General features: G+C 37.2%; 1 protein-coding gene across 7 annotated transcripts; it reads left to right on the top strand.

Annotated features, from left to right (window-relative positions):
- The first annotated feature begins 2,400 nt into the window (after positions 1-2,400).
- On the top strand, positions 2,401-6,071 carry LOC130745968 (auxin-responsive protein IAA26-like). 7 transcript variants are annotated; one of them, XM_057598434.1, is made up of 5 exons: positions 2,401-2,591; positions 3,066-3,476; positions 4,066-4,352; positions 4,844-5,039; positions 5,736-6,071. In XM_057598434.1, the coding sequence occupies exons 2-5, from the start codon at positions 3,136-3,138 to the stop codon at positions 5,788-5,790; spliced, it is 879 nt and encodes a 292-aa protein (XP_057454417.1). In that variant the 5' UTR covers positions 2,401-2,591; positions 3,066-3,135; the 3' UTR covers positions 5,791-6,071. The 7 variants fall into 7 exon arrangements, with proteins under 7 accessions (XP_057454417.1, XP_057454416.1, XP_057454418.1 ...); XM_057598433.1 differs by having other exon boundaries at positions 2,402-2,591; positions 3,054-3,476; XM_057598435.1 differs by having other exon boundaries at positions 2,457-2,591; positions 3,054-3,476; positions 4,895-5,039.
- The last annotated feature ends 13,675 nt before the right edge of the window (positions 6,072-19,746 follow it).

Below are 19,746 nucleotides of genomic sequence, written 5' to 3'. Positions count from 1 at the left end.
AAAAATGAAATAAAATTAATTTAATTGTGAGATGATGAAACTTGACACTCTCAAGCTTTTTTACACTTGAGAGGATCCAAATCCAGAATAATCATGTAATTAGAGAAATAAGATATTTTGTATTTATTGTACATTTATGGTACCTATTATATATAATGAACTCCGCTGTGTAGTTCTAAGACACGGATTCACCAATTCCTCTTGTCTCTTTTCTTGTCATTCAACAGTTACTTTCATTTGTCAATCAATCCAACTTTTTTTTTCAATCCACAACTTCACAGCTTCACGGATAATGAACAATCGCAATCTCTATGTGCAGCACTTAATGTAGCTTTTATTATTTTATGCATGAAAAACATTCAGGCCCTGATGCATTATTACAACCAAAAAAATTGGTGGTTGAAAATCTTTAATTAATAGTATACAGATTAAAAAGTATGAAAAATATAATAAAAATTAACTATTTATATTGGACTAAGGCTATGTTTGGCATGTTTAGCTGATAAGCTAGCTGAAAGCTGAAAATTTAGCTGAAAGCTTATAAGCTAGCTGATAGCTGAAAGCTGATAAGCTAGCTGAAAGCTGATAGCTGAAAGCTGAAAAGCTACGTGATTGAAACAAAAGTGTTTGGTAGAACTAGCGGTTAAACAAGCTGAAATTGTAAAATGACATAAAAGGACATACTTGTATAATTATTTTTATATTTAACATTACTTTATTTTCACACTAATACCAATATGATTTTAATATTAAAATTATTATCACTTTAAATATTTTTATTAGCTACAGTTATATATCATCTTAAAAATATAATATTTATTTTTATTAATATAATATTTATAATACTTGTGGTGCGCAGCGGTGTGGCGGGAATGGTGGCGGAAACTGCATACGTAAGTGTAAGGTGAAAATAAGTTTAGTGTGTTTATAAATATATAAGGGTAATGGTAGAATTTTAATAAAATAATAAGGATAAAAATGAGAATAAATTTAATAAGCTATAAGCTTTAAGCTATAAGCTACCTGAGATAGCTTATAGCTTAAAGCTTTAAGCTACTAAAATAAGCTCCTTCACCAAACACTTTTGAAGAGCTTTTAAGCTAGTCAAATAAGCTTTAAGCTAGTCAAATAAGTTATAAGCTAGCTGAAATGGCATGCCAAACATAGCCTAAGCCTCATATAAATTTTGCCTAATGCCTCAATTACTAGACACGGCCAATAAGCTTGGAGTATAAGTTTATTAGATGAATGAAGAGTTTCAAACAAAATGTTTAGGGTAATCAATACTACCTCATTTATATATTTTAAGGATTTTTTATTGTGGAATTAAAATAACATATGTAAGACCAAGTAACCACCTAAAGAAGTGTTCTAAGTTCTAAGAAAAAAACTCGAGTAAGTGCTTAGCTTTTTTTATTTTTTTAATATTCTTCTCCTAAATTTAGCTATCATTTCTTATAATACAATATGCATAGGATAGATTTTATAATTATTTCTGATTCTATTTTAATTGTGTTGATTAACATTAATCAATTATTTTGTTTTCGTCATATGTAAATTATTCATTTTATTCTTATACCTGTTTTTATGATGGATGGTATAATATGCTTTTGCTATTAACTGACCTATGATGTGATGGTTGAGTTACATACCATGACTAACAACATCTTCATTGGACATCTTATGAGTTGGTTCTTAAATTTAGAACTCATTAGTTTGCTGATGTGGAGGACTTTGGTGCTTAAATTTAAGATCTGTTGTTTGTGGCAGCAAAAAATTGTTTCTCTCTAATGTAAAATTTATAGATAGAGAATATAGTGAAATGAAAAATATGGTAGAAATAAAAAATATAAATGAGGTATTATGAGACCCATCGAAAATAAAATAAGAACCGATTATTGGAGCAAAATCTCAATCAATTCCTCTTACGACTTCTTAAATCCTATATGACATTTGATAAGATCCCTTACCATTGAAGATGTTCAAACATGAATGGATTAGTGTTACGTCAAATCGTGGTCAGCATGCTCATACATTGTACGGGCGAGGAGGACATGAAGACAGAAATAAAGAGGGAAAAGTTAGAAGAGAACAAATTACAGGTAAGACAAAGATCATGGGATCTGCATGTTTCTATAGCATATCATGCAAGTTCTCCCACTTCTAAAAGTGGAAAAAAAAGAAAAAAAAAAGCAATAGTTTCCATCCCATCCATCAATTCAATTTTCTTGACATGTAAAAGTAGATAATTAATTAATGTACTTTAACTTTGAATAAGCCTTCAATATGTGTTTATATCCAAGTCCTTTCCAACCAACTTAACTGGCACTTAACAGCTTTCACATTAATCATCATTATTAACAAAAGGGAAAGACTACTTGTGTTTGTGGGAACAAGCTAAGGACTTGAGTGTGTTAGTGTCCCTCTATTTATTCGACCTTTGAACTTTGACTCCAACCAAAAGAGAAAAAGTTGAAAAGGTTTAGAGGGCATGTTTGGGGTATTGTGCTATATCAAGTAATGTAATCTGCAATGTCAGCACTGCGTGGCTCCCTTTACTTCCTGTGCTAAACAACCTAACCATGTTTCAGGTTACGTGCGTTTTACTCTATTTATTTCCCTTTCTGTTTTGGTTTGTTTTAGGCAATGGGAATCTCACTAGTTTGATCAATCTGTGCACTCTTCTTATGTACCCTCCTTCTCCTTATAAAGAGGAAAGAATTTGAAAATCCTTCTACAGTTAATTTAAAAGACAATCAATTCTGGGACGAAATTTTTGTGAGTAGCTTCAAGGTGTCAGAACTGATTCTGAAGAAAAAGAAGCTGATTCAGATATGCTATAAGTATGTAATAAAAGATATAATGCAAAGCTAGTCAACAATTTCATGCTACTATGTAGTTCCCTCTAGCCTCTACTTTGGCATTTGAATGTGTCATCTTTTTATCTTGGTGGGGTGTCTCTTTAGATGTGATGAATTTTTATTTTTTGTGTTGAGCTGTTCAAGGTTTTTCACTGGCTGGTACCTAAAAAGGTTTATTGGTTCTTGTGGTAGGTGGTTCTTCAGATATCAAAGGTTCAAAGCTAATTTGTTTCAATCTAGAAGCTTGTAAGAAAGAAGCAGAACTGCAAGCAAGATGTGGAATGAAAGCCAAAATTCTTCAGAGGAGAGGAAACTGGAGCTTAGACTTGGTCCACCTGGTGAAGAGCCAATCAATGAAAACATGAAAAGTGTTAACAGAGAAAGAGGAGAATCACCACTCACTCTTGGTTACTCCACATGCCATCAACAACATAGTCCTCACCAGGCTAAAGCTAAAGCTTCATCATTTCTTCAGCTCTCATCAAGCCCACAGAACATGCCAGTGATTAGAAAGAACGTTTCACAACCCTGTGGTGAAGACTTGCTGAATGCAGAGAAGAATACATTTTCAATATCTTCTGCAAATACAGCAGTGCTCAATAGGTCCCAGAAAAGGTACTTTTGCTTTTATCTTGTATCTCATATTTAGAACATTTTTTCAGATTATGAATCTTTTCATAATTAATTGCAATACTTTTCTGCATATTTGATTGAATAGCCATAACAATCCTCAAAAAGGGGAAACTTTTAGCTTTGAAACCTTGGACTCTTCACTGATTGTATTTGTTCTGTTATGCTTCCTTGCCATGTTTGATTCAGAGATGCCTGCATTTGATTGCTGATTATTTTTGTTGCTAATCATGTTCCTTCATTGTATTGTGTTTTATTATTTTCTTTGGTCCCTCCTAGTGAAAAGTTATTTTTGCTTGTTTGTTTTTTCAATAGAACCAATTGTGAGTAGAAGTGCTAATAGCATGTTTGGATCAATTTCTCTTTTATAAATTTTGAAAATCAGAAGCTACTCTCCCCAGATTCTGGTTTTCGAATAGATTGTATGATTTCCAAACATGCACTAAAACTGTGAAATTGAGTGATTGTAAGCTTATGCTAATATGCTATTTGTCTTTTTTTTTTTTGTATAGAGCTTATTATTTTTACTGTTAATTTTGATGTCTAACTTTGCATATGGAACCACCTAAAACAGAACTGCTTCTGGTTCAGTAGTGGGTTGGCCTCCAATTCGTTCGTGCAGGAAGAACCTTGCAAGTGGAAGCTCTTCTAAGCCGCCTTCCGGGTCCCGACAACACCAGCATCATGTGGTTCCAGACAAGGTTGCTGGTAAGAAACCTGTTGAAACCTCTGATAAAGCTTTGTTTGTGAAGATCAATATGGATGGAGTTCCCATTGGGAGAAAAGTGGACATCAATGCTTATAACAGCTATGAAAAACTTTCCTATGCTGTTGATGAGCTATTTAGAGGCCTGCTTGCTGGTAATTTTCATGGCTTTTCATTTCAATTATCGCTAAGGTCTCACATTGACTAAAAATATGACTAAATAAGTTTATATATAGGGTAGACCAATCTTCACCGCCACTAACTTTTGGAGTAGAATTAGACCTGATCCAAATTGTAATAAAATATTGAAACCTGTGTGGTCAATTTAATTACACTGGGTGTTGACATAAACAAAGTGTAAAAAATTGTTTCTTTGAAGAAAGAAAGATAGTAACTCTTGAAAAACATTATCCTTTTGTTATCCTTTGACTAACTAGTAAGCATGTCATTAAATTCATGGCAAAATGTGAGCTAGCTTTGAAAAATAAACTTTTAAACTTGGTGTAAATGTCAACCTTGCTACAGTGCTATTTAGTATGCATTGGCTTATTTCATAGTCAATTTTTCACACCAATTTGATTTCTGTTATTCTTTTGTTCTGCTTATTAAATTCACTTCCAGAATTTGAAAATGAAACTTGATGCAGAGATGAATTTATCTGATATTGTCTTTTCCCACTGCTGTTTTGCACCAAAAGATTCCTCAGCTGGTGGAATTCACAACAAGCTGCAGAAAGTGGAAGAGAAAGGCATAATGGGTTCTTTGATTGGAAGTGGGGAATATACTCTTGTGTATGAGGATAATGAAGGAGACAGGATGCTTGTTCAGGATGTGCCATGGCAGTAAGAATCTTACCAATGTGAATCTGATGCATTTTTATCTTAGTCTATTCAATATTATATTCCATGACTATAGTTTGAGGGCCAATGCCAAATTAACCTTTGTTTTGAAAACTAAAATGGCGCTTAGTTGTTGGATTTCTTGTGCTTAGCAATTACTATTTAATCTGTGTGTACTATTCACCTTTTTTGCTGTGCCTGTGCATAAATACCAAGCACTACATCCCATGCAATCTCAGGTGAAAACACTTGAATGACTGACTGGTTTATCCTTGAAATACAAATAAACTGAGTGCATGTCCGGTCCGCTTATTTTTCCTGAGAATCAATTTTGGCATCTGAAAGCTACTTATAGAAGGGCCTCTGCAGAGTTGATTTTGGTTTTAGAATCAATGTCGAAAGATTTCCAAATGTGTACTTAAACCAAAATTAATTATGAGGAGAAGCTTCTGGTTGCCATAGGCTGATCCAAACATGCTTGAGCTTCTTCCAGAATCACTTTTCTCCTAACATGGAAACATGTAGATTTTTCAAACACACACAATAAATAACTCTTGCAATTGGTTTTTCCTGATGCTATTTTGTAATTCTTTCTTTTATGATTTGGTTATTGTTGCTTGAAAACTGTGATTGGCAGCTATGGTTATTATTATATAATTCCTTCTTACCAATGAATGTGAATGGTTGGCAACTTGGCAGCATATTCGTATCAACAGTGAAGAGGCTGCGGGTGTTGAAGAGTTCTGATCAATGATTGAAGAAAGGATCATGTTCTCTTTTGGTAGTAAACAAAGAGTAGATACACCACCACTTGACTCGGCAATGAAAAATGAAGGATATGGGGAATTAAAGAGTTGACATTTTGGTTCTTTTCTGTATTGAAGATTAAGGAATGAAATGTTCAACTTACAAGAGGTTAAAGCATCTCGAATGCTAGATTATTAGTTCTTAACACTATTTATGTAGCTCATACTCCCACATGTGCTTAAGTAACTTTTACCGATTTTGCTTCAATCACGGGTTCTTAGTTCTTAATTCTTAGCACTATTCATTTGGTCTCACCAATCACATTATGTATATTTTTTTATTTTCGTAAAGCAATAAAACAAAATTCATAAAGTAATAAAGCAATTTGAATGAGAGAAAAATCATTTTTTATGCTAAGAAGTAAGAACTCATAAAGCAAAGTTGCTTATAGAGCATCTCCAATGCTAGTTCTTAGTTCTTAGTTATTAGCACTATTCATGTGGGCCCGTACTGCCACATGTGCTTAAGCAACTCTTTGAAGATTTTGTTCCAACCATGAGTTCTTTGTTCTTAGCACTATTCATCCGGTCACACAATACCATTATATTAATATTTTTTATTTCCATATAATTTTGATTTAAATTTAAATGCTAATTCAATACTTAAATTAAATGAATGAGAGAAAAAAAAAATTAATTTTGTATGCTAAGAACTCAAAAAGTAAAACTTCTTATATAAGAACCTAGTTCTTATTTTTAAGAACTAATAACTTCACGTCATCCCCTCCAGTGGTTAAGAACTCAGTTCTTAGTTCTTAACTCAAAAATAAGAACTAAGAACCTTGCATTGGAGATGCTCTAAGGACTAGTTCTTATTTTTAAGAATTAAGAACTCTACGTCACCCACCTCAAATGCTTAAAAACCTAGTTCTTAGCTTAATACACTCACCTCTAAGAACTAGTATTGGACAGGGTCGTGGGGGACTTTAGGCAAAAAAAGGTGGCTGCCTAAGGCCCCCAAAAAATCATTTTTTTTATAGTTGTAAATGACCCAAACAACCAAATAGTCTTTTTTTTGGGTACAAAACAGCCGAATAGTGAGCATAAGCATTGGATTTGAAGAAAAACACATAATTAGTAACTGAACGTTTTGTTTTTTTTTTGTTGAAAGAAATTAGTAACTGAACGTTGTCAGGTTGGAAATTGCAAACAGAATTAAACGGTTGATTTTTATTTTATATCAATATATAAGATTCATTGGGAATCCCATCAGAAATAAAAGGAAGTTAGCCAATTAAAAAGGAAAGTTACATAATCAATCAATCAATATATATTAGAAAAGAATAACTTTTATCAGACTCATTTAGTGACGTGGCGACACGAGATTAATTCTCATAAAAATAATTTCACGTGTCAATTTGTTAGATAACAAATTTCACGTGTCAATTTGTTAGATAGCTTTTGATTTTAAATCTGAGAAACTTTTTCATAAAATTTTAAAATATTTGCCCTAATTATCTAAGATTTACCTAGATTAAATAAAAAATCAATAAAAATACCATAAAAATTAATTAATAAAAACTATCAAAATCTACCAAATCACAATAAAACCTCATAAATTTTTTAATTAAATAAAAATCCGAAAATTCAATAAATATACCATAAAATTTAATTAATACCCTAAACAGTAAAATTTTTCTTCACCTAAAATTTATTTCCATAACAAATCTTGAAACTGACTTTTTAAAGGTAATTTTAAATCTGAGAAACTTTTTTCATAAAATATTAAAATATTAAAATATTTTTCATAATTATCTAAGATTTACCTAGATTAAATAAAAAACTAAAAATTCAATAAAAATACCATAAAAATTAATTAATAAAAACTACCAAATCACAATAAAAACTCATAAAATCCTTAATTAAATAAAAATCCGAAAATTCAATCAAAATAACATAAAATTTAATTAATACTCTAAAAATAAAATTTTTCTTCACCTAAAATTTATTTCCATAACAAATCTTAAAACTGATTTTTTAAAAGGAATTTTAAAATTTTAAAATATTTTCCCTAATTATCTAAGAATTACCTAGATTAAATAAAAATCCAAAAAAATACCATAAAAATTAAATAATAAAAACTATCAAAATCACAATAAAAACTCATAAAATTCTGAATTAAATAAAAAACTGAAAATTCAATAAAAATACCATAAACTTTAATTAATACTCTAAAAATAAAAATTTTCTTCACATAAAATTTATTTCAATAAAAAATATTGAAACCGATTTTTTAAAGGTAATTTTAAATCTGAGAATTTTTTTCATAAAATACTAAAATTTTAAAATATTTGCATTAAATATCTAAGATTTACCTAGATTAAATAACGTTAAAAAAAACTAGGTTAAATAAAAACTAAAAATTCAAAAATAATACCATAAAAATTAATTAATAAAAACTACCAAATCAACTATACCTTTGTGGTTAGGGACATCACTACTGTATCCCGAGCCGGATTAGTCACTTGGGGCCCCTTTCCCCCGTGAAGACTGGTGGCCAATGGATCAAAAAATCACAATAAAAACTCATAAAATCCTTAATCAAATAAAAATCCGAAAATTCAATAAAAATAACATAAAATTTAATTAATACTCTAAAAATAAACTTTTATTCACATAAAATTTATTTCCATAACAAATCTTGAAACCGATTTTTTTAATTAGAGCTAACTGAACCATGTTACTGATGCTGCTATGCATTCATTTCTAATATTGCAGATGAGTTTTGCTTCAATTGTATTTTGCGTTGGTCTTGAAAAGCAACGTTCTCCACCTTCTTCTGTAAAATTAGCTACTGATTATATCTATTATGCAGACATAATTTTTTTAATCATATATGGAGTTGATGGGAGTTGCTTTCAGCATCAATATGTAAATACAGATGTTAAAGATAAGTTTGACAAAACTTTTCTATCAATAGTGTTGTCAGTTCATAATTAGTATAAGTAAGATCAAGAAGCAATTTAAAAGCACATAGATTCTGGAATGGTTAAACTTGGTCAAGTTAGTCAAGCATTTACTGATAGAATAGAATATTCGTTGTAGTAATTTCTGATTATTCTCCTGTAATTACGTTGTGTCATTATTAGATAGTTGACCATACGTTATAACTCATGTATATATATTATTCACAAATCAATGAGAAAGGTACCCAATCAATTTCTCACATGGTATCAGCAGTTCAATTTTGATCCAAAATAAACCTAATTTCTATTTTCTCTCTCCTGCGCCTGCTCTTCTCTGGTTTGACTGGTCTCCCTCTGCTTTGACCAGCCGCCAGACCCATCTTCTTCCCGCGTCGCCGCTCCGCCGCGCCACCAGCCCTGTCGCTGCGCCCCAGCGCCGCGCCGCGCCATGCGTCCCTGTCAAGCGACCCAGACCTGCGACCCAGCCCGCGCACAGGTGTTTCTGCCTCACGCGATCCTGACCCGCGACCCAGACCCGTGCCCCGCTCTCTCTCTCCCTCGCGCGACCACCGCGCGCCTCCAGCCACGCCGCCTTGCTCCTCTGAATCGCGCGATCCGTGCCCCTGCACCGCGCGCTAGGGGTGTTCGCAGATTGGATTGGATCGGTTTTGAGGAGAAAAATCATCCGATCCGATCTCATCGGTTTTATGATTTTGTCATCCAATGGATTTTTTACTAAATTCGAATCCGAACCAATCCGATCCAATCTATAGCGGTTTGGATTGAATTGGATTGTTCGGTTTTTGTTTCACTTTTTCATACTTTGAAATTGTGTTGTATAAATTTTAAAAATATATAATATATGATAAATACAATGATACATAATTTATAACATTAATATAACATTCATAAATTATAACATAGTCAACATATTTTAAAATTATGATTATAATTGTTTACTTTGATGCATGTATATAGTAAACTTTGATGCATGTGTGATATAATCAATATATATATATACAATAAATATGTACTATGTAAGTGTAAATGGAATGATATATGTATAACTAAAAGTATACATATTTGTGAATGTTCGGTTTGGATTGGATTGGTTCGGTTTTGGAAATCAAATCCGAAATCCGATCCGATCCAATAAATAATTTCGGTTTTTTCAATTTTCAGTCCGTTCGGTTTTCGGTTTGATTGGATTTCGGTTTTTTTGGATCGGTTTGTCGGTTTTGTTTGGATTGGTTCGGTTATGAACACCCCTACCGCGCGCCCTTCTCTCTTCTAGTCGCGTAGCTTCCCGATCTACACCCTCCGGTCACCGCCGCTCCTTCAGCCCACGTTCTCCACCGTCGTTCCACTCTCTTTCAGAACCATGTCAGACTCCGAGAACAGTGATACCGGCAACAGCGTCTCCAAGGCCAAAACCGCCACCGGTGCCAAACAAGTGTTTCACCCCGCCTTCACTGTATCCAACATCAAGAATCACATTCTTATTGTTCTTGAGATGGAGACAGATCAGTATGGCACTTGGGCAGAATTGTTCCGCATTCATGCAGACTCCCACAAGGTTCTTCATCATATTGAACCTCCCACGGGGAAGGCGCCACCGACTCCGGTCACCGACGATGAGAAGGACTTATGGAACACTCTTGACAAAAAGGTTCTTCAATGGATTTACTCTACTATTTCCTTTGACCTTTTGAACACCATTCTTGTACCAGGTTCAACTGTTATGGGAGCCTGGAATGATTTGAGAGACGTTTTCCAGGACAATCAGAATGCTCGTGCTACCACTCTTGAGCAAGAGTTTTCTACTACTCGCATGGATAACTTTCCCAATGTCTCTGCCTATTGCCAGCGTCTAAAGACGCTCTCTGACCAGCTGAAGAATGTTGGCGCTCCTGTCAACAATCACCGTCTCGTTCTTCAGTTGGTCTCTGGTCTTTCTGATGCTTATCGTGGTGTTGCTACCCTGATTCGGCAGAGCAATCCTCTTCCTACTTTCAACCAGGCTCGCTCCATGCTCACATTGGAAGAATCCAGTATGACCAAGATGGTGAGTCATAGCTCTCATGCTGACATGCACACGTCCCAACCGAGTCATTCAGATGATTCTTCCCAGCATAGAAACCGTCGCTCCAACAACCGCTCTCGTTCCCGTGGAAATCAGGGTCGTAGCGGAGGACGTTGTCACCGTGGTGGTTCTCGACCTACTGGTCCCCCAAGTGCTCCCAATGCACCTCCACCGTGGCCTTATCCTTGGCAGCAGCAACTGTATGCTGCCTGGCAACAGTGGGGTTATTCCACACCGCCCTGGGCTATGCCTCCATGCCCATATCCCACCACTCCGTGGCAGCGCCCCACCACTCCTCTGAAGCAACCAGGCATCCTCGGTCAGCGCCCACAGGCGTATGCAGCTACCACATCCTCTCCAGCTCCTACCGACATAGAGGCTGCCTTGCACACCATGTCTCTCCACCCTCCGGACAATCAGTGGTATATGGATACTGGAGCGACATGTCACACCACGGCGTCACAAGGTAATCTCTCGTCTTACTCTAATTTGCGTAATTCAAATCAGATTGTTATTGTTGGTAGTGGACATGGGATTCCCATTCACGGTACTGGCACCACGACCATACCCACCTCTCACCAACCTCTTAACCTAAACCGTGTTTTGCATGCCCCGCAAATTATTAAAAATTTAATTTATGTACGACAACTCACTACTGACAATAATGTCTCTGTCTCATTTGACCTGTTTGGTTTCTCTGTCTCTGATTTTCAGACAGGGATCCCTCTTTTTAGATGTGATAGTTTCGGCGATCTCTATCCAGTCACTACTCCCACCAATTTTGTCGGTCTCACCTCCAGTCTCTGGCATCGTCGACTTGGACATCCTGGAGCCTCTGTTTTGAATTCCCTTCGCACAAATAAGTTCATTTGTAGTGAACCTTTTGATTCGTCTGTCATTTGTGATTCTTGTGTTTTTGGCAAGCATGTTAAGTTGCCATTTTATGATTCCAGAACTACTACATTGATGCCTTTTGATATTATTCACAGTGATTTATGGACATCTCCTGTTTTGAGTTCTACAGGTCATAAGAATTATGTTCTTTTTTTGGATGATTTCACAGATTTTTTGTGGACTTTTCCCATTTCTCGCAAATCACAAGTGTTTGACATGTTTACCTCTCTTGTTACTCTTATTAAAACCCAGTTTAGGCAACCTGTCAAATGTTTTCAATGTGATAATGGCAGTGAATATAATAATGAGCTTTTTCACAACTACTGCAATGATCATGGCCTTGTTTTTCGCTTCTCTTGCCCCCATACCTCATCTCAAAATGGGAAAGCGGAGCGGAAAATACGAACCATTAACAATATGATTCGCACTCTCCTTGCTCATTCTTCTGTTCCTGACTCCTTTTGGCCTCATGCACTTGAAATGGCAACTTATCTTTTGAACATACTTCCTCACAAAACACTCAAGAATCAGTCTCCCACACAATTGTTATATCATCGTACTCCTTCCTATGCACACCTTCGGATATTTGATTGTATGTGTTATCCTTTGTTTCCTTCTGCTACTATACACAAGCTACAACCTCGCTCCACTCCGTGTGTCTTTTTGGGTTATCCGTCCAATCATAGAGGTTACAAATGTTTTGATTTGTCGAACAGAAAAATTATAATTTCGCGGCATGTTATCTTTGATGAGACCCAATTTCCTTTTGCCAAACTACACCCACCTCCTCCTCATTCTTATGATTTTTTAAATGATGACTTACATCCTTATATAGTTCATCAGTGGAAGAATCAGTTACATCAGCCTGTTGCAGATGAGCCAGCCACCTCGGCCACCAACGTTGCCGACCAACCAACATCTTCCATCAGCCAACAGCCACCCACTACTTCTATCCCAACTAGCCCCCAGCCCCTGGCCTCAGCACCAACACCACCACAACCACCGCCTCGACCTAATCCCCCTGCTAGGACCGTCACCACTCGTAGCATGACAGGTATTGCTAAACCCCGAAAGCTATTCACCCTCTCGGCCTCTATATCTGATCCTGCCATATCTCCTCTACCCAAGAACCCCAAACTTGCTTTGTCTGACCCGAATTGGCAATCCGCAATGCAACTTGAATTTGATGCTCTTATTAGAAATAAGACGTGGGATTTAGTCCCTCGACCTTGTGATGCTAATATTATTCGTTGTATGTGGATTTTTCGGCATAAGAAAAAATCTGATGGCTCTTTTGAGCGTTACAAAGCTCATCTTGTAGGTGATGGCAGGTCACAGGTTGCAGGTGTTGATTGTGATGAGACTTTTAGTCCAGTGGTGAAGCCTGCTACAATTCGCACTGTTCTCACCATAGCCCTCTCCAAGTCTTGGCCCATTCACCAACTCGACGTCCAGAATGCCTTTCTGCATGGTGATCTTCATGAGACTGTCTACATGCATCAGCCCCTCGGTTTTCGTGACCCACATCATCCTGATCATGTCTGTCGCTTGAAAAAGTCCCTCTATGGCCTCAAGCAAGCTCCCAGGGCGTGGTACCAACGTTTTGCTGATTATGTAGCCACCATTGGTTTTCGCCATAGCACTTCAGATCACTCTCTCTTCATCTACAGACAGGGTTCTGACTTGGCATACATCCTACTTTTGTAAGATCAAGGTTTGATCAGTGGTTGCATCTCTATATTTTAATGATTACAATTAAGGTTTGTGATGATGAACAATTGTGGTACCCTAGCGTTTGTCTCTTTGAGTTGTGACAAACAGGTTCTGATTCTGACCCAAGCCGATTCCATCAGAAGAAGAAGAACCAAGGGTTACTAAAAAGAGAGCTCTAAAGCTTATCATGTTCGTTCAGAACAGTGGCAAATCCTTCAGAAGTTCTGAAGATAGAAGCTCTCAAGAGGTACTGAAGAACCGGAGTCAGAAGCTCTGAAGACCAGATGTTCCAGAAGGAACGGTTCTGAAAGAAGAAGACTCAAGTTCTGAAGACCTGTAAGAAGTTTGCTCTGAAGACCCAAGCTATTCTAGCTCTGACGTTCAGAAGTTCTGAGGAACTTGTTCAGAAGCAGAAGATGCAAGGTCAGAGGATCCAAGCTTCCGTCTGACTCTGATCAGAAGCTTCACCAACGTCCATCTGAAGCACTCCAGATCATAAGTCAGCTGGTGAAAGGACAGGTCACTGTCATAGTACACATCGTACAGTCTCAGTCTGTCCGCCACCTACCTCGTTCAGCCTAGCAGTCTGATATTACAAGATTGCCACTCCAACGGGCAAAACCCTAGCAACGGCTACACCATATGCCTTGGAGTATATAAGGGCTGAAGATAGAAGAAAGAAGTTAAGAAACTTTGCTGATATTCGAACCAATCTCTTAGCAATATTTCTTCACTGTTCTTAAACATCTGAGTTTACCATTAGCTTTTCAGAAGCATTTCTTGTAAACCCGAAACCTTTTACAAACACTTTGTAAAGTTCCTTAAGAGACCAAGGTTGGTCGGATCTTGAGAGGACTGAATCAAGGTTGATTCAGTGTTTAGCTAGTCTTGAGAGGATCGGTAGATCAGCTTCTTGAGAGAATACTAGTGAGAAAATCAGTGTATTGTTAGTCACTTAGCAGGTTGCAAGTGCAGTTGTAACACTCATTGATTTTAGTGAATTGCCTTCATTAGAAGAAGGAAGAAATCACCTTCACGGGTGGACTGGACTAGCTTGAGCTTTTATCTCAAGTGAACCAGGATAAAATTCGTGTGTGCTTTAATTCATATTCTCTAGCACCTAGTTCTTATCCTTGAGTTTGTCAAAACGCCAAAAAGCGAAGCTTTTGCTTAAAAACTCTATTCAAACCCCCCCTTTCTAGTGTTTTTCGCACCTTCAACTTTATGTTGATGACATCATCCTCATCACTTCCACTCAGGATCTTCGACGTCAGATCATGTCTCTCTTGGCCTCTGAATTTGCGATGAAGGATCTAGGCCCTCTGAGCTATTTTATGGGCATTGCCGTTCATCGCCATCCTCATGGCCTCTTTCTAAGTCAGCGTACTTATGCCTCAGAGATTATTGAGTGTGCTGGCATGGCGTCCTGCAAACCGTCTGCCACTCCTGTTGACACCAAACATAAGCTCAGCACCTCCTCCGGCACTCCTTATGAGGATCCCACTCTATATCGGAGTCTTGCAGGTGCATTACAGTATCTCACTTTTACTCGCCCTGATATCTCTTATGTTGTTCAGCAGGTTTGCCTTCACATGCATGCTCCTCGCACGGATCACATGCTTGCTCTCAAACGCATCCTGCGTTATGTTCAGGGTACTATTCATTTTGGCTTGTCTTTGACCCCGTCTCCCATTCAGAAGCTCATTTCTTACACTGATGTTGATTGGGGTGGATGTCCTGACACTCGACGTTCCACGTCTGGATATTGTGTATTCCTTGGTGACAACCTCATCTCCTGGTCTTCTAAACGGCAGCCTACTCTTTCCCGTTCCACTGCTGAGGCTGAGTACCGGGGTGTAGCCAATGTTGTTTCTGAATCTTGTTGGCTTCGTAATCTTCTCCTGGAGCTTCATTTTCCGCTTCCACGGGCCACTTTGGTGTGTTGTGACAATGTTAGTGACATCTATCTCTCTGGTAATCCTGTGCAGCATCAGCGTACAAAACATATTGAGATGGATATTCATTTTGTTCGGGAAAAGGTAGCACGTGGTCAGGTACGAGTTCTTCATGTTCCTTCCTGATACCAGATTGCAGATATCTTCACCAAAGGTCTTCCCCGTGTTCTTTTCGATGATTTTCAGACCAGTCTAACCGTCTGTGACCCTCCCTGTTGTTACATTTTGTCTGCATTTTGTCAAAAACAACTGATTGTCGAAGCAGATGTCGTGGCATCTGATTTCGTGAAGCTAGGACATCAGTCCTTTGCTTAAGTTTGATTTTGTGGGCCCTTGAAGATCTTATGAAGATATGTTTTTATAAGTTACTTGAGGTTCAAGTAGCTGTATCAGAAGGTTTTTAATTGTGGGTTGCTTTTGTTGAAACAATCTTTGTTAAAAGATTGATTTCTATCTTATCGTTTGAATTTTGCAATAATATCTTGGAGATTCTGTTTTGATTTGTTGTTGCAATCTGTTACTTCAGCTCAAGTAAACCCTAGTGCCTTTGCTGTTGCTGCTAAAGTCTATAAAAGGATGAAGACCTAAAACGTGAAGACCACCGAAGCTAATAGAGAGAGATCAAGTGTTTTAGGGTTTTTCATTGTTATTTGTCCTTGTTTCTTGTGAACAAACTTTGCTCCCTTATTCTATAAAGTAAAGTTGTGTTATGTGTTCTTTGATTCTTAAAACTCTGATTGTTGATTGTTTGTTACCAATCACTGTGGCAGTGATTGAGGAAAAGTGAGAGGGACTCTCATACTTAGGTTGAGATACTAAGTAGAAATACACTGGGTAGATTAGGAAGTGAACTATGAACTGTGGTGTTCATGAGTGTCTGTAACTCCTTAATCTTGAGATAGTGGATTTCTTTTCTTTGGGTGCAAACCCTCCAGACGTAGGTGAAAGTTTTTCACTGAACTGGGTTACCAATCATCTGTGTTCTTTTTATTATTTTGCTGGTTTTGTTACTGTTAGTCGATTGTCGAACCTATTGCCCCAGCATCGCGTTCGACATCTGTCTTGTACGAGAACCGTAATTACAATTGGCATCAGAGCAGGCACCCTATTCTGTTGGGTGAGCTCCAGGGAATATATTCTGTTCTCAAGGACAAAATTATGGATGCAAGAAGATCAATCTATATGCCACCAATTTTGGATGGTACCAATTATGACTACTGGAAGGCTCGAATGATGGTGTTTCTCAAATCTATGGACAATATAACATGGAAGGCAATAGTCAAGGGGTGGAAACATGCTGTGATAGCATCCACAACTGAATTGAAGCCTGAAGAAAAGTGGACAAAGAAAGAAGATGACGAAGCTCTTGGAAACTCCAAAGCGTTGAATGCTATTTTTAATGGAGTTGACAAAAATATGTTCAGGTTAATCAACACATGTACTGTGGCTAAAGAAGCATGGGAGATTCTCAAGTCTGCCCATGAAGGAACATCAAGAGTTCGTATGTCAAAGCTTCAGCTTCTTACAACTCAGTTTGAGACTGTGAAGATGAATGAGGATGAATCCATATATGAGTTTCACATGCGTATAAGGGATCTAGCCAACTCTTCTTTTGCCCTAGGAGAACCCATGTCTGAAGAAAAGTTAGCAAGAAAGATTCTCAGGTCTCTCCCCAAGAGGTTTGATATGAAGGTAACTGCCATTGAAGAAGCCCAAGACATCAATAACATCAAGGTTGATGAACTCATTGGTTCCTTGCAAACCTTTTAGATGTCTCTTAATGGTAGATCTGAGAAGAAGGCGAAGAATATAACTTTTGTGTCCAACACTGAAGAAGATGAAGATCAGAGGGAGAAGGACACTGATGCAAACATTGCAGAAGCCGTATCATTACTTAACAAAGCGTTGAAGAGTTTGGGCAGAATGTCAAATACAAATGTCCTGGACAATGTGTTGGACAATGTGAAGAATACTGAATTTCAACTCAAAGGCAAACATGAGAATGATACAACCAAGGCTATTCATGTAAAGGCTCTCATAGGGAAGTGTTATTCTGATGCTGAGTCAAGTGATGGTGATGAGGAAGAACTAGTTGAAACCTACAAATTGTTGCTGGCTAAGTGGGAGGAATCATGTACGTATGGTGAGAAAATGAGAAAAGAAGTCAAGGATTTGATTGCTGAGAAGAAGCAACTTCAGAGTAATAACTCCAGTTTGCAAGAAGAAGTAAAGACCATCAGCAAGTTGCGTGAGGAGAATGAGAAACTTCAGATCACTAATCCAAAACTGCAGGAGGATGTAACATTACTGAACTCAAAGCTTGAAGGTATGAAAAAGTCTATTCGTATGATGAATAAAAGCACTAATGTGTTAGAGGAGATTTTGGAAGTTGGGAAAACAGTTGGAGATATGGAGGGGATAGGCTTCAGCTACAAGAGTGCAAATAAGTCTGCTTCATCTGAAAAGCAAACTAAGCAACCAATGTCAGACCCAATGTCGCATCATTCTGTACGACATGTGTACCCTCAGTTCAGAAAATCCAAGAAATCTACTTGGAGATGTCATCACTGTGGCAAACTTGGTCATATAAGGCCTTACTGTTACAAGCTATATGGATATCCTCAGTCTCATGATCAACCAAGGACTAATCCACAAGTAGCTTCATCAAGGAAAGAGTGGAAACCTAAAGAAGGAGTTAGAGTCAAGTTCTTCGGCGAGGAAGAGATGTCTCCACAGCCATCTAGGGTGAATAGATCATATTCAAAGGATGTTGCTCTTCTTAAATCTCCGAGTTCTGGTGTAGATGTTATGAAGGAATGGAGGAAGAAATTTGTTGCTGCAAGTTCTCTTGAAGTCTCAAATGCACCAGCAACTGTTCATGCAAGCATAGGTGAATCTGTAAGTGCAGATTCTAATGCTATTGTGCCTAATGTGATTCATGAGATATCAGTTGAATCTGTTTCTGTTCCCAATGTTGAACCCCATGTTGAGACATTAGTTGAGACTACTTCAGATGTGAATATGGGACCCTCTGCTGGAAATCCAAACCCCATTGTTGACACATCTGAACTTGATTTCCAAATCCATCAATCTACCTTGGGTTCTGAACCATCCATCGGTTATAAGAAGTCAGTTATTGAAAATGTTCATGAATTGTTGTCATTCTGGTCTTAGAAGTGATGGTTTGTTTATGCTGTGCTACCTTTGCCAAATTTGTGTTAAAAAGGGGGAGTAGTTTGGTGAAGAATCTGTGTTGTTTCTGTTGCTGTGAAGACTATGTGTGATTTGCAAGTGTTACCTTTGGTCTGTAATAAGTTGAAGACTCTTTCAAGACAAGGCAAGTAACTGGTTGTGTAGCACTCCAAGTTGCTACTGGTTTACTAGTTTACACTTGTTGGATAGTTAGTATGTTCTGCTGCTATGTTCTATGTTCCAACTATGCAAGTTGTTGGTATGGATGCATCATTTGAGGGGGAGTTCTGCTGCTAAGGGGGAGCTTTGGTTCTCTATGTTTACCCTCTCTGATCTGTGAGTTGTTTTAGACAAAATTTGACAAAGGGGGAGATTGTTGTTACATTTTGTCTGCATTTTGTCAAAAACAACTGATTGTCGAAGCAGATGTCGTGGCATCTGATTTCGTGAAGCTAGGACATTAGTCCTTTGCTTAAGTTTGATTTTGTGGGCCCTTGAAGATCTTATGAAGATATGTTTTTATAAGTTACTTGAGGTTCAAGTAGCTGTATCAGAAGGTTTTTAATTGTGGTTGTTATTTGTTGAAACAATCTTTGTTAAAAGATTGATTTCTATCTTATCGTTTGAATTTTGCAACAATATCTTGGAGATTCTGTTTTGATTTGTTGTTGCAATCTGTTACTTCAGCCCAAGTAAACCCTAGTGCCTTTGCTGTTGCTGCTGAAGTCTATAAAAGGATGAAGACCTAAAACGTGAAGACCACCGAAGCTAATAGAGAGAGATCAAGTGTTTTAGGGTTTTTCATTGTTATTTGTCCTTGTTTCTTGTGAACAAACTTTGCTCCCTGATTCTATAAAGCAAAGTTGTGTTCTGTGTTCTTTGATTCTTAAAACTCTGATTGTTGATTGTTTGTTACCAATCACTGTGGCAGTGATTGAGGAAAAGTGAGAGGGACTCTCATACTTAGGTTGAGATACTAAGTAGAAATACACTGGGTAGATTAGGAAGTGAACTATGAACTGTGGTGTTCATGAGTGTCTGTAACTCCTTAATCTTGAGATAGTGGATTTCTTTTCTTTGGGTGCAAACCCTCCAGACGTAGGTGAAAGTTTTTCACTGAACTGGGTTACCAATCATCTATGTTCTTTTTATTATTTTGCT

The sequence above is a fragment of the Lotus japonicus genome, chromosome 3, assembly GCF_012489685.1.
Source record: "Lotus japonicus ecotype B-129 chromosome 3, LjGifu_v1.2".
NCBI lineage: Eukaryota > Viridiplantae > Streptophyta > Magnoliopsida > Fabales > Fabaceae > Lotus > Lotus japonicus.
The sequence above is the reverse complement of the archived record's forward strand: the minus strand, read 5'-3'. Positions and strand labels throughout refer to the sequence as shown.

Coding starts and splice junctions, on each gene's coding strand:
- LOC130745968 (XM_057598434.1), top strand. CDS start 3,136: ATGTGGAATGAAAGCCAAAATTCTTCAGAGGAGAGGAAACTGGAGCTT. Junction 3,477..4,065: donor CTCAATAGGTCCCAGAAAAG/GTACTTTTGCTT, acceptor CACCTAAAACAG/AACTGCTTCTGGTTCAGTAG. Junction 5,040..5,735: donor GTTCAGGATGTGCCATGGCA/GTAAGAATCTTA, acceptor GCAACTTGGCAG/CATATTCGTATCAACAGTGA.